At 39.6% G+C, this 14491-nt stretch overlaps 1 protein-coding gene across 1 annotated transcript in view; it reads left to right on the top strand.

The window, feature by feature from the left end:
• Positions 1 to 626: 626 nt before the first annotated feature.
• The window catches only part of wwc3 (WWC family member 3), an 80357-nt gene continuing 66492 nt past the window's right edge, over positions 627 to 14491 (top strand). Inside the window, exon 1 of the mRNA XM_088078034.1 lies at positions 627 to 1216. Within this exon, the coding sequence (XP_087934160.1) occupies positions 1071 to 1216 (146 nt within the window). The 5' untranslated portion in view covers positions 627 to 1070. The remainder of the gene's footprint in view (positions 1217 to 14491) is intronic.

Below are 14491 nucleotides of genomic sequence, written 5' to 3' on the forward strand. Positions count from 1 at the left end.
AAAAAAAAAATCTAGCATTTCACTTTTATTTATTCCATTTCTGAGCCATTTTCCATTTGAATGACAATCAAATAATTGTTTTATGTTTTGTTTTCTTCATTTCTGTTTCTGAAATGAAAATTCAAAGACCAAAAAGTACACTGACTCTTTCCTCAGTTCAATGTTTTATTTATTTATTTATTTTATTGATTTATTTATTCATTTATTTATCTGTTTGTATGTAAAGCACTTTGCGCTACATTATTTTTGTATGAAAGGTGCTATACAAATAAAGTTCGTTTGATTGATTGATTGATTGATTGATTGATTGATTGATTGGTAAATATTACAGTAATGTGTCTGTTGCAGACAGCAGGTGGCGCTGTTGTTTCACTTTATGAACTGCAGTCAACAGCAACCCTCTCTGTGTTAAGGGGGAGTTGCCCACACATTTAAAACTAAAGTTGTGAAAACTATTTATGCATAAATTCATTTATTGATTTTATGCGGTGGCACGTTTTCACACGACTATAATAATAATTTACATATTTTAGTTGTAAAGTTTTCGGTCAGTTTTGTCACGTGAATCCACAGGTTGCTGTCGTTTGACACTTTCCTAAACCTGCTCCTGCTGCAGCCGCTGTCTCTTGTATCCGCCGCTGCTGCAAAAGTAAAACATTAAATAAACGTTATCAACGTTTGTTTTCACACTTTCATGAAGTGTTGAGCTCTTGCAGTTTTCCTATTGGACGGAGCAGCCGGATCAGTCGTACGTTGGACCGTTTATGCAAATCAGCGCAGCCCGAATATGGACACGGAGGAATGAAATATGGTGGAGGAGGCGAACATGGAGGACCGAGGACCGTGAGAGCTCCGCCGAAGACCGTTTTTGGGGGGTTTGTTCGGAAGAAACGTGGATGTACTTCCAGCGGGGCTTTTTCGGTGGATAACTTTGGTGGAAACTTTCGTGTTTGCGTCTCTTTTTCTGTGCGGCGATCAGCGCGTCGAGGTCGAGTTTGTTGTAATGCAGTGAGGAGCGACTTTTTCGGGGGGATAAAAGCAGGGCAGAGGGCTCTCACCATCCCGACGCTATGCCGTGGGTCAGCGGCGGTAAGCGGAGAGAGAGCTCGGAGCTGCCGCTGCCCGCGGGCTGGGAGGAAGCCCGGGATTACGATGGCAGAGTGTTTTTTATCGACCACAACACCCGGCAAACTTCGTGGATTGACCCCAGAGATAGGTATGCTGAAGGCCTGCGAGGATCTCACACACTCACACTAACACAGCAGTTTAATTCAGCTTTACTGGAGGAGATGCAGGGCGGAGAAGTGAAGGCAGTTTTGTTTTTTTGGGGACCAGGGCAAAGTCTATCCATGCCCTTTAATGCAGTGATACTCAGTTTAAGGCCCGGGTCCCTATAAGGGTGCTGGGTGGTACTCCAGTCATTTAATAATTCACAGTAAAAGTAAAGTGATTTGCACTGGGAATATTTTTGTTGTATCTTCAGTGTACAGAAGGTGCCAAAGTGCATAAAACAGCATCAACATAACAGAGTTTGTGTTCAAAAAAAAAATCGCCGCCCCAAAAATCCTAAAAACGTGCTAAAATCTTAGAAATGTCCTAAAATCCTAAAAACTTCCTAAAATCCTAGATATGTCCAAGAATCTGAGAATTTCCCCAAGACCCAAGAAATGTCAGAAAAACCTAGAAATGTCTTGAAACGTAATAAGTCAGAGAAATGTCGTAAAAATGAGCTTAAAATCCTAGACATGTCCTAAAATCCTAGATATGTCTTAGAATCTGAGAATTTTACCAAAATCTTGTGAGTGTCGAAAACTTAAAAATGTCTTAAAATCTGAGAAATGTCCCAAGACCCGAGAAATGTCAGAAAAACCTTGAAATGTCTTGGAACGTAATAAGTCAGAGAAATATCCTAAAATCAAAATGTGCTTAAAATCCTAGACAGGTCCTAAAATCCTAGATATGTCTTAGAATCTGAGAATTTTCTCAAGATCCTAGAAATGTCAGAAAAACCTAGAAATGTCCTAAAATCAGAGACGTCCTAAAATCCTAGAAATGTTCCTAAATCCAAGAAATGTCCTAAGATCCTAGAAATGTCAGAAAAACCTTGAAATGTCCTAAAATCCTTAAAACGTCCTAAAATCCCAGATATGTCCTAAAATCTGAGAAATTTCCCAAGATCCTATAAATGTCGGAAAAACCTATAAATGTCTTAAAATCGGGGAAATGTCCTAAAATCATAGGAACGTACTTAAATCTTAGAAACACACTAAAATCCTAGAAATGTCCTAAAATCCTAGATATGTCCTAGAATCTTAGAATTTTCCCCAAATCCTAGAAATGTCCTAAAATCCTAGATATGTCCTAGAATCTTAGAATTTTCCCAAAATCCTATAAATGTCCTTAAATCCGAGAAATGTCCTAAAATTTGAGAAATGTCAGAAAAACCTAGAAATGTCCTAAAATCCTATAAACATCCTTAAATCTTAGAAACACACTAAAATCCTATGTCCTAAAATCACAGAAACCTCCTCAAATCCTAGAAATACCCTAAAATATGAGTAATGTCCTACAATCCTAAAAGCTTGGCAAAACATCTTTAAATCCTAGAAATGTCCTAAAATCCTTGACACGTACGGGGATACTGTGACTGGCCCCTGGCCCCCTGTCATTTTTCAAAAGTGGCCCTCAAGCGAAGTAAGTTGAGTATCTCTGACTTAAATGTGAAACAAACTTGTGGCAGCTCTGACCGTCCAATCAGATGTGATTTGGCGGCAGTTGTGACGTCTCCACCTCCGCGTTAATACGGGATGTAACAGCGATGGCACATTAATACTTTCCCAAATGTACGAGTTTTTGAGTCTGACATGAAATTAGACAGCAGCCCAGCCCTTCCGGTGTTGTGTTGAAGACTGTTTCCCCACCTAAACCTGAGCCAAACTCTGTAAGGGACTGTTCTTTATTTACCTTCCTCCCTGAAGCTGTAAATGTTTTTCCTAATCAGTCAACTGAAAACACAAAACCCGACTGAAACATGGAATCTTACCATCTCAAACAATCAATACTGAGCTGTGGACATTTCCTGAGTCCATTCTGGTCTAAATACACCAAAAGATTAGTTTTGTAAATCTCGTGTTTTCTATCCAAAACACTTAAAGATGCTAAGTGGAAAGAACGCCAAATACTCGCAACTTTACCCTTTTAAAGTTGTTTTATTCTGAAATATTTGCGTTTTTAACATATTTACTGTATGTTCTGGTTGTATTTTAGTAAAGAGATTACTGATAAATTAATGTGTTTGGTCATTGTAATCTTGCTGAAATAACAAAGTTTTAGTTGGCCTGAGACTTTTACACAGTAATGTCACTTTTTTTTGTATTCACACCGAATTTAGCCAATGCAACCAGCTAACATCGCGGGTGTTAGTTAGCATCAAAACAATTGTCTAATTTCTTAAGCAAGATTCAAATCTTCCTTAAAAATTATGCGTTAAAGGACTGTCGGAAATGTTGTTTTTATGTTTTTAGAGTTCCTAGCTATGAAGAAAGATGTGATTTTGCAGATATTTAAAGAAAACCTGCTTTTCAAACCCGCTTGCAGGATTTGGGGTTCAGAGGTTACTTCAAATAAATATAAAATTCTGCAATTTCAAGTTTTAAAATAAGAAAACGTAGTGCTTACTTTTTAAATGCCTTACCCATTTTGCACCACCCCTTCCATTTCCTTTTTCATACAAGTATTTAAACCTTCGAGTTTTGAACAAAGTGGTGTGATTTCTCTCAAAAACATGGGAAAATGGCAATGAGCAAATTGGTAAGAAATGTTCCACAAATTGCAAGAAAATTATTGTATTATATTTTATTATAGAGAATTATTTTTAAAAAGATATGGAAAAATATTTAATGGGAAAAAATAAAATTGAGTGGAAAACTTTATTATTTACAATTATCGTGATTAAATGATCAATGATTTAATGATTTTTAAGCGTTTTTTTTCTTTTTTCGAAAGATCAGCTCTCTGATGTTTTTTAAATTAATTTTTAGGTAATTTTTTTTGTACTTTTTTTACAAATTTCCTGATAATTTTGGGTCATTTCTTTTTTTGTTACTCATTGCCTTCTTCCAATGTTTGTGAAAGAAATCAAGCCAATTTGCTCAGGTTTCAAAGGGTTAAGAGTGTGCTGGCTAAGACAGGCAGCAACATACGACAACACAGAACACAAAAATACAAAATTAAAATATGTAACCCCAAAACAAGCAATATAAAACACAAAACAAACACAAAAAAAGTTACTAATGTCATAGTTCATCCCAAAATAATATGTGTGTTTCATTGTATTTGACAATGAAGTGTCGACCGGCCGGAGCTTTAAACTCCAACTCCCAGAAATCTTTGTGAAAATATGTCAGGAATGCTAGTTGGGCCACTGGGAAAGCTGCAAGGATGTGCTTTTGTGGGGACTGGGATTTCACCAGCCCAGAAACAGGCTCAATCAGGCATTCAAAGCAGACTTTGTGAGATTACTGGGAATTATAGCAAGTATTTTAACTCTATTATGATGGAAAAGGTAGAAATTCACAGACAAAAACAACACTCGAATCTCTTCTCTGTGCTGCATTTGAATCCAGATTTGCTGCAGCTGATTTCGGCAGTGGGAATGTGGTAGCTGCGTGTAATCTAGATAAGAAAAACCTGATTTCCTTGAAGGCCCCCCTCCTCCCTGCGAGTTGATTAACCATTGTTATGAGAGGCTGATAGCACAAGATCTTACAGTCGTCAGCATGTGAAGGGGGGATCTGGGGTCTTACGTTTGCATGACTAAAGAATGTTTTCTGCATTTGTTCTGGTGCTGCTCGCTGATTTATGGGTTATCTCGGCCAGAGGAATGTCTTCTGTCACCACCTGATGCTGACTTTCCAATAAATCACTAAAGCTGACTTTCCTGCTAACGTGCAACAGATACAAAGAGGTGTCAGCCGCTCTGTCGGCGTTGCCGCTCTTAAAAAACTGTTACCCTCAGCCGCAGATAAATGGCACTTAAGTTTGATGTGGATGTCAGGAGCCGAGAGATGAATGCAGCGATGATAAGAGTTTCATACTTTTCCCTGTCGCGGCCTCGTTTGACAGCTGTTCTGTTTTAAGTACAAGTGAAAATCAAAGGCTGATAGTTTAAGGATTGTTGTCTGGTATCGACCACATGTTGTTGTAGGCCTTCATCATCGTGAGTTACGGCTTTTAACTGAGTGTGACGCATGAAGATAGTGCACAAGACAGACTTAAAGGCTTGAGAGACAAAGTGATTGTGAGCAGATTCCTCCGACGTGTCACGGAAAAAAGAAGCAAATGTTTTAGTTTGGAGGCTGTGATGTTTGATTTGTTGTTTGAGGTGGTGAAGCGAGGCGATCTAATTATCTAAGGCTGTTACTAAAAAATATGGACATTGTCAGGGCTTTAAGAAAATATCGATACACTGGATTGTCGCCATAGTTTGTTTTGTGATACTGTATCAGTTCTCAAAAAAACTCAGGACGTTTACATGCACGGTTTAGTCATTTAATTCGACTACTGTCCTTGTCCCAGTATACAAGAATTTCAGTCTGACTAACGTCTGCATGTACATATTTTAAATGTCCAGTTTAAGTCGGACTAATACAATAATTCAGCTTTTTGTAACATCATGTAAATGTACTGACTGTTTTGATTTTTTGATGAATAATTTACATGCAATGATTTGTGGCAGTAGTTTAGTTTTTGTGTTGTATTTAAACTCCAGACCTGCTCGACAGCAGTTTTGTTATCTGTCTTCAGTCATTTCAGTTTTCACTTCAGTGTAACAACCGGGGCTGGGTACCATCTGTACTGGTACTAGTACTGATTCTAGGACCTGGGATTTGGTACCGGTACCCAACGATCCATTTATTGTTTGGTACTTAACTTTTCTGCAAAAGCTAAACGTTCATTTTTAACAAGTTTTAGAGGTGACTTAATAGACTAAAGCGCTTTCTGTCAGTTCAACGTGCTGAAACAGACACTCAGCGATGGCCAACTGTTGTCTTGGTGTCTCAGGGGCCGAAAACCCCAAAATATGCAGTTTTCAATGATATTAACCACTGAAAAGCATGAAGCTGAGACTGAAGGCTTGGTATCGTTTTTGTGGAGTCGTTGCCCGTTCAGGCAGTCAGCAGGACGGACGCGCTGCTTGAGCTTCATCATTGTGGTGATATCAATATTATTGGATAGATTTGGGATGCTCAAGCCTGTTCTCACTCCAAACTCATCAAATAGCGCCGCTCTGTCAGTGCTTCGGGCGTACAAGCGTGACGCCAAAAGCCACCTTCTGTGTCGAACCGTATGTGGTTGGACTCGGTCAGATGAGAATGCACTCGGACAGAACCAGCGGCGTTGTCATCGTGTGCTAGCGGACGGCCGGAGAGCCCCGGGCACGTCCACAACGCAGCTGGACGGAAGTGGTCACATGCGTATGAAACACTGAAGGACACAGTCGGGTAATAACGCTGCTGGTAACCACGTAATATAAGGAGCGTGAGCGGGCTTACAGAGCAGGCAGGGGTGGATGGGTACCACAAACAATTCGTGTGGATGTGTGTTTCCCTTCTACACTTTACCATGTCACTCTTTTGCCGAACTGTCTGAGACTTTGTTGCCTAATCCAGACCGTTTTGACAGTCCACGCTGTTGTGTCAGTGCTACACTGCTTCATCCCACCATGTGCATGTGTTGATCACTACTACGGCGTACTGGAGCATAAACAGCTGACACAGAAGGATACCTGAAAGGTCACAGACAGGCACCGTGTGACCAGTTGGGTTAAGAATGTGTTGCTTGCTCATATACGTGGCTAATAGTATTTTACGTTTTCAGATCTAGTCATATTAATAGTAAAATACAGTTGATTCTCACTCAGTATTCGTTGGACCCTGGTAGATTTTGTTGGAGACTGATGTGACAGGTGTGAGATTTAACGGACTGAAATGTGCTTTATTTGGCAGAGATCACACTCTCATATTTTGGGCGTAATAAGATCTGTGTCTGAGGTGCACAAAGACCTCGGGAGCTCCTCTTTACTCCGTGTAGCCGTGCCGAGCGCAGGTACTACCGTCCTGTGATCCTGTCGTGCAGCTCGCAGTGAGGGTCAAGCCTCCAGTCTGCTGACCCGCAGAGAGGCGTGTCAGTGGTGGATTATCGCCTAATCACTAAAACACAGGAGCCATTGAGCTCAAACATAATTGTCAATGATGATCGTGATGTGCTGTAACGGAGCTGCGTATCAGCCAGAGGTCAAGTGTTCCTGCTGGTACGTAGGACGTGCGCGGGCGGCGGAGAAGCTGCACGGAGCTGTTTTGGTTAGATGACAGCGTGTAGTGAAAAATTAGATGGATGTGTGAACGCAATGTGCAGATACCTGGGAAACTGAGGGAGCATCTCTCGACGCAAGGCCTGCAGAAGTCCTGTAAACATTGCACTTCAAACTACAGCAGGGATATCCGCATCAAGTTTCTTTGCCCCTGATTTGATATTGTGTAACTGCCAATAGCGAGTCCTGATCGATACTCGATCGATATTTACCTGGATAACACAGCTGCACAGTGCACACTCCAAGGACTTAAAAGATATTAAAATCAATCCAGTGTGTATGCTTGACAGTTTTATTGAATACATGAAAAAATGTCTGCATCCAAGTTTTATTTTTTACCAAAGACAGTAAACAAACTAAAAATGTTTTTATATGGCTCTCATCACTATTCCACTTAATGCAGCATTTGTTCTTTTAAAAAAAGTAAACAAACTAAAAATGTCTATAGAAATTGCTCTCTATTCCAATCAATCCAATCCACTTTATTTATTTATTTAAACAAACACAAGGTTTCCAAAGTGCTACACAGCAAGGTAAAAAGCACAATAAATACACAATACACAATAGGATAAAATTAAATCAGATAAAAACAAATAAAATAAGATAAAAACACAATAAAATAAGATAAAAACACAAATAAATTCACATAAAATAAATAAAGTGCACTGCCCGCACAAGGTAATAATAAAAATATAAAAGTTTGCACATACACAAAAAGTCATAAAATTGACACGCTACAGTGCAGCATTTGTTTTTGTTTTTTGACAAAATAAAGTAAATAAAGTAGAACATGTTATAAAAAATTGCTCTAAAATCTACTCCGCGTAGTATTGTTTTTAAATAAAATAACAAAGTAAAAAAACAAAATGGGTCTTCGATAATTGCTTTCAAATCCACTTACTGTAGCCTTTTTTTTTTCAACAAAATAAACAAGTAAACAAAGTCAAATTTGTCTTTAGAATTTTTTCTGAAATCCTCTTACTGTGAAATTTGTTTTTAATAAATAACAAAGTAAACAAACTAAATTGTGTCTTTGGAAATTGCCGTAAAATCCACATAGTGTAGCATTTTAAAAAAATAAAATAACCAAGTAAACAAACTAAAATGTGTTTAGATGCTCTCAAATCAATTTAATGTAACGTTGTCATACAGACCAGCATAAATGAGTAATATAATCACAATTTCACTTAAGAGTAGTTTTATAGCTTTGACAGTCACAACAAATAAAAATCGCTCATAATTACGCTTATTACAGCATTAAAGTAAAACTAAATTTTAAGTTCCGCCTAAAGTGGTGTAGCAGCTAAGAAAAAAATCAGTATGAAATAGCAGCATCACAATGAAACCTAAATATCTGCCGCAAATCGTGCTCTCCCTAATGACACCCGCGCGACGGCGGATGTAAACAAAGGATCAGGTGGGAGCAATGCTCAAAATAATAATAAAATAATAAAATGCACTGATTGGGCCCGATACCGATTCTTCCGATCCAGCGGGGCATCCCTAATCTGCAGCAGCGTTCACAGTCTTGATGATGTCTTTAAAGGCCGGAGGACACCTCGAGCAGCTCGGGGCGGCCCCGCCAGCTCCTGCAGATAAGCCGAGCACTTCTGTGGGGCTTTTTTGTTACTGTGGAATGAGCGTTATGTTAGGCATGCCTACACTAATGCCCAGGGGCTCTGCTTGCTCGCGGCCCCAGACAAAGCAGCAGAACAGAGGCAGTTCCCACGTGTCTGCCTCCTCCTCTCCATCCTGGGCCCTGCAGGCCTCCTTTATTAGCTCTGTTATGCAACAGCCATGGCCGGCCTGCCGCTCAGCAAAGGGAGGCCTTTATACTTGGTCACAAAGCACACCAAATTCAATTATTCTGGAAAGGGTGAGCTGTGTTTCCAGCACCGAAAGGTTATTCACATGCGCTGAACCCCGCTGTTATTTTGCTTCCCCCAGTGTTTTCATTATGATGGCTCTTTTTTGTCTTTTGGTCGGGGGGAGGTTACAAACATGCCATTGCTCGATGCGGTGTCATTCGGCACGATGTGTTTTCTGTGTTCTTTTTCATGAGCTGATAATGTGTTTTCTTCTCGCTCCTTGTTCTGGAAGTTCAGACCTCCTTCCTCCAGCAGCCCCGACTCCCATTCACGTCCCGCTTTCCCAAAAGATAAACGTTATGTTTTTGGGATGATTTAACTTTGAAACATGGAGCGACGTTACTTTTCTTGCTTTCAGATGCCTTTCACAAGTATTTAAACCTTTGAACCCAGAGCAAATTGGTTTGATTTATTTTGAAAACACAAGAAAAACACAGTGAGCATCTTGGTAAGAAATGATTCATGAATTGCAAGAAATGAGTAGATTTAGAAAATTATTTTAAAAAAAGAGGGACAGATTTTATATACTATATAGTTATATATATATATATAAATTATGCAAACAAAATTCTCAAAATTTTTAAAGCTTTTTTTAAAGGTCAGTTTTTTTTTCTTTTTTTTTAAAAACAAATTTTCAGGTAATTTTCTTGTAATTTCCTGATAATTTTGGGTCATTTCTTCTTTTGTTGCTCATTTGCTCAGGTCTCAAAGGGGTTTTTTGAAATAGTATTATTATTATTATTATTATTATTATTATTATTATATATTTCATTTTAAAGTGTTTTATACTAATTTTTATTTATTTTTATTTATTTATTTTCTTTCACTTTTTTCCTCTTTAGATGCTCATTGCCTATCGCTTATAGCCTGTTTGCTCTGGTTCAAAGGGTTAAAGCCATAAAATCACTTACTAATTTCCTCAGTGTTGCGTTACATCAGTTCTCAGGCTGTATGTCGATGCCATTCTGAATAACGCCACATCCAGCACAGCTGTAGGTCTCCTTGTAGTTAATGTGTACATTGTGAAGAATGGTACCTAAACAGGACATGCCAGACTCAGAGGACCAACCTCGAGCTTTGCGCCACCATTGTTTTTTTTCCCCTGTTCACACATCTGCACAATCCTTATTCATAAAGAAAGACAAACGCAGCTGACAATGCTGGCTCTGTCCTTTACAGCTCGTCACAGCTTTTTAAAATCCCAGACAATTCAGCAGCTTTTCATGTGCTTGTAGTCGTTTTAGTGTTTATTATAAAACAAGCTCTAGCAACTAAAACTTTAAAGATGCAATGTGAAAGATGTGATTGCACAGACCTCATTTTGGGGCTGTCGCTGTTTCTGTTCCCGACTCAGAGGCGAGACCACTCTGTCCCCGCTTTCTGCGATCGGGCCTTTTACACAGAACAGCAAGGCGGCATAATGGCGTGATATTCCCGCCTGGAGCAGCCGTGTAAATACAGCCTTATTTTGACCGATGCTAGATGGATTTTGTTACCTTTAGACAGAGCGAGGCTCATTGTTTACCTGTGATTCCAGTCTTTATGCTAAGCTAAGCTAACTGTCTGTCTGCTGGCAGTAGTTTCATATTTACTCCACAGACACTGGAGCGATATCCGTCTTTTCATCGAACTGATGCAGAAAATAAGCTAATTACCAAAATGTGTGACTTGTCCTTTGAAATAAAGTGTTGCCTCTTTTAGATGATGTCTTGTGGTCAACTCTGCTTTTAGACTTGAATACTTAATTCATCCTGAAAGCAGTCTGTGACACCGCTAAGATGCTCGTTACTATGACGAGCGTCACTGAATTCAGAGCAATTGGATGCATTTATACTAAATTGATTACGGTCAAGATGCGACACTGGTCCTTTCACAGTGACCGTGTGTTTAACAGTTTCACTTATGACAAGCCCTTCCCAAATGTCCAGACGCCGTCTAAATGCGTACAGAGACGGAGAAGTCTGTCTACTTATAGGAGACCTATTTCCATAAGATTCGACACATAATGGGAGAAGCGGGTGTCTGTCCGTCTGTCAGCTGCTTTAGGCCTCGCTCTGAAATGCTGCACCGGGCTGGACATAAATGACATTCCTCCCAAAGTTGTTTTCACATTTCTTTTTTAACACCGAAGGAATTTTAGACCAACAACACTTGTGGCGTTTTTCTTTTCTCAGAGGCTCCATCACCCCTCCGGAGACGAGCTAACAATACAAAAGCAGGTGGTGCGTTTGTGCTGCGTATTGGAGTTAAAATTGGAGACACGCAGAATTTTCTGTTATCGGCTTGTGTCTGCGTCATCACATTTGTTGTTTTTTTCGGTCACATATGCAATGCTTGTCATCCAGAGGTCAAGCCTCAATTCTTATTTGTAGACTCAGCAGCTGGTTCACTGTGACGATAAAAAGACTGAGTGATTGGATACGTTTGTCGTGACTGCCGTGTGTTTGGTTTATTTACACATCACACGGTAAAATGTCAGAAATTCATCTTGTGTGCACTCCCACACTCAGGGTCATGGGAAACCTGGAAAAAGTCATGGAATTCCACAATCTTGTGTTCCAGGCCTGTAAAAGTAATGGAATTAGTATAGTATAACTAATATAACTATAACTAACTAGTATAGTATAGTACAATTCTTGATTGTTTTGGAAATGTCGTTGTGTGTGATGTCGAATCATCGGTGGGAGACCCCTCAGCTGACTGAGATTGCTTTAAGTCGAGTTCTGTTTTGATTTTTGCTCGTCGGTGTGCTGTGTAGTTTATTTCTGGGGATGTTTTGGTCCCCAGATTTTGGAGCGGAGTGAGTGCTCTTGACTTTAATGCTACTCTTTGGTAGAGGCTGTTGTGTTTATTGTAGCACATTTTTGAGAGTTCGAGGGTGCTCACTTGTCACTTGGAGCATTGATGCCCATTTTTGTTTTTTGTTTTGAGTCTGCTCTGAAAGTAAAGTGTGGTAGTTAAAAGGTACGGAGCATCGGTTTTTTGCAGACAAATTTTCCAATGAGGCCGACTGAACAGTCGGCGGTCACTCCCCCACTCTGGGAGCTCTGCTGCTCCACGTCCGCAGACCACCAATAATAATATAGTCCCAATTAACATTTTTAGAAATACAGCTGTATTTGTGTCATTGATTAATTGGTGCCTTTATTTTGAACATGAAAAACACAACAAAAACAGTAGTTAAAAACACACCGACAACAGGAAAAAAAGGACATAATGAATTCTGTCAACAGATTGCATCAATTTACACGTGCAAAAGAGAGTAGGAAGAAGTATAAACTTATTTAATCCTACCCCTTTATGTGCTGAATATGTGAATATTCATGGAAGTTTTATTACGGGTCTTCTGAAACAGTTCTGAGATTTTGTCCATAAAAATCTGAGGGAACACTGTGCATTTAGGCTGCGCCCGGCTATGGTGACAGCTTCGAATTAAGACATTTGGTGAAGTAATCGCTGACATGTTTTTTTAATTCAGAATGAAGTGAGTGAGCTGTGTGAACGACGACAGCGGCAGGAGAGCCTTTGAATTTTGTTAGCTGTCTCAAACTTGTGGCCGCTGTGGTCAAGCTGAAGGACAGTAACTCAAATCCAGAATGTCAAAACCCGGCATGTTTGGTCCCATAATTAAATATAAGAAGGAATATTGTGTAATGCAGAGTCCGCAGTTTGGCACATGTTAATTTGCACATTGTTGTAGCAGAGAATAAAAGCCGAGGAGCTGCTGGTGATGACCGGACCAGACGAGGTCCAGCGGCCCAGACTCCAGTTTCACATGCCTTTCCCATGCAGCAGCGCGTCGCCAGGCAAAGGCGTGTTGCTGCAGATAGAAATATCCTCTGGGACAACCCAGGATGGCACAGATTATTCTAGAATTAGCAAATGTCTTTGACAGTTAAATATATTTTGCTGGGAAGTTGTGAGACGTGAGGCGGGCCGAGCAGCATTTCACTCCTCCACAGCTGAACATGCTTGTCATTCTGACAGTCTCTCGCTTTTCTATTTCAGATATCTGCCTCATTTTCTGTTTCCTCTTTGATTGAAAGAGGATCCTGGAGAATGTGTCGCATTTTAGAACAAAATTTATTAATAATCTCATTCTCTAACTGCTGGCAGAACAGCTCGTAACTAAACATACCAGCGTTTCTTCATGCTTAAGCTTGTGTTACAATTTAAACATGCTTTGCCGTTTTAAACATTATGCTTCTGTGTTTTTTTAGTCACAGTTTCCTTTTATTTTACATTCACATCCTGCAAAGTGACGATTGCACGAGATACATCGCAATTAACCATCTCTTTTTTTTGCTTGAGTTTCTTATTGTTGTAAGGCAATGAGATAAAAAATGAAAATGCAGACAGATTTAAAAACCCTGCAGCTGCAGCTGACGTTAAAAAAAAGTTATGTTTTATAGAATATTGTTGATCAAAATTTTCTTTATCAATACATATAAGTTTTCAATATCTGAAATGGTTTCAGTGCTCAATTTTCTGCAGTATCAATATACCTGTAGAAGCTGCACGTCCTTGTTCTGTTTTATTGTTAATGTGTACCACAGTCATTACACTTTTCTAAACAAGACAAGAAAAGTCCTCATTGTCATGTTATAACCTTGTACTTTCTCTTTTAATTAATTGATTTTATTGGCGATCATTAAAAATAAAACGCAGATACAGATAATCAGCAAAATGCCAAATATTGGCCCCGATAATCAGCCTGGCCGATAATCTGTCGACCTTTAGAAATCAGTGTTAAGCCTCACATACCAAAGCAGAGTCAGACCTGTATGTTGTGTAATTCATGTTGTTGACAGATTCACAGTGTCTGCAAGCGCAGGTTTACTCAGGGTCACGGTGTCACTCCGAAAGCAGAGTGACACAGTTATTTTTCTCTCCGAGCTTCTCTGACACGATGGGAAAAAGCTGCTTGATTGAAATTATAATACAGATGCATCATGTTTTGCTTAAGTGTTCAGATTTTGCACTGTTTAAATAGCCCCATCCAAAAACGTATGGCTGCTTTTTTGTTTCATAACACTTAAGCTGAGTCCTCGTCTAAATGTATGTCATCAGATCTGCCCCCCTTGCCCCCCCGCTGTGTGAATGTGCTGTGTGAAAGTGCAGCAGCGGTTACAGAGTCTCCCAAGACATGACTTGGAAAAACAGAGGCTGCTGTCACAAGACTGAAAACAAACCAAACATTCACATATTCAGATTCAGATCTGTGAGAGGACATGTTTTTCCCCCGGTGTCT

This window comes from Plectropomus leopardus, chromosome 5, assembly GCF_026936395.1.
Source record: "Plectropomus leopardus strain MGB_pleo_1.0 chromosome 5, ASM2693639v1, whole genome shotgun sequence".
Lineage (NCBI taxonomy): Eukaryota > Metazoa > Chordata > Actinopteri > Perciformes > Serranidae > Plectropomus > Plectropomus leopardus.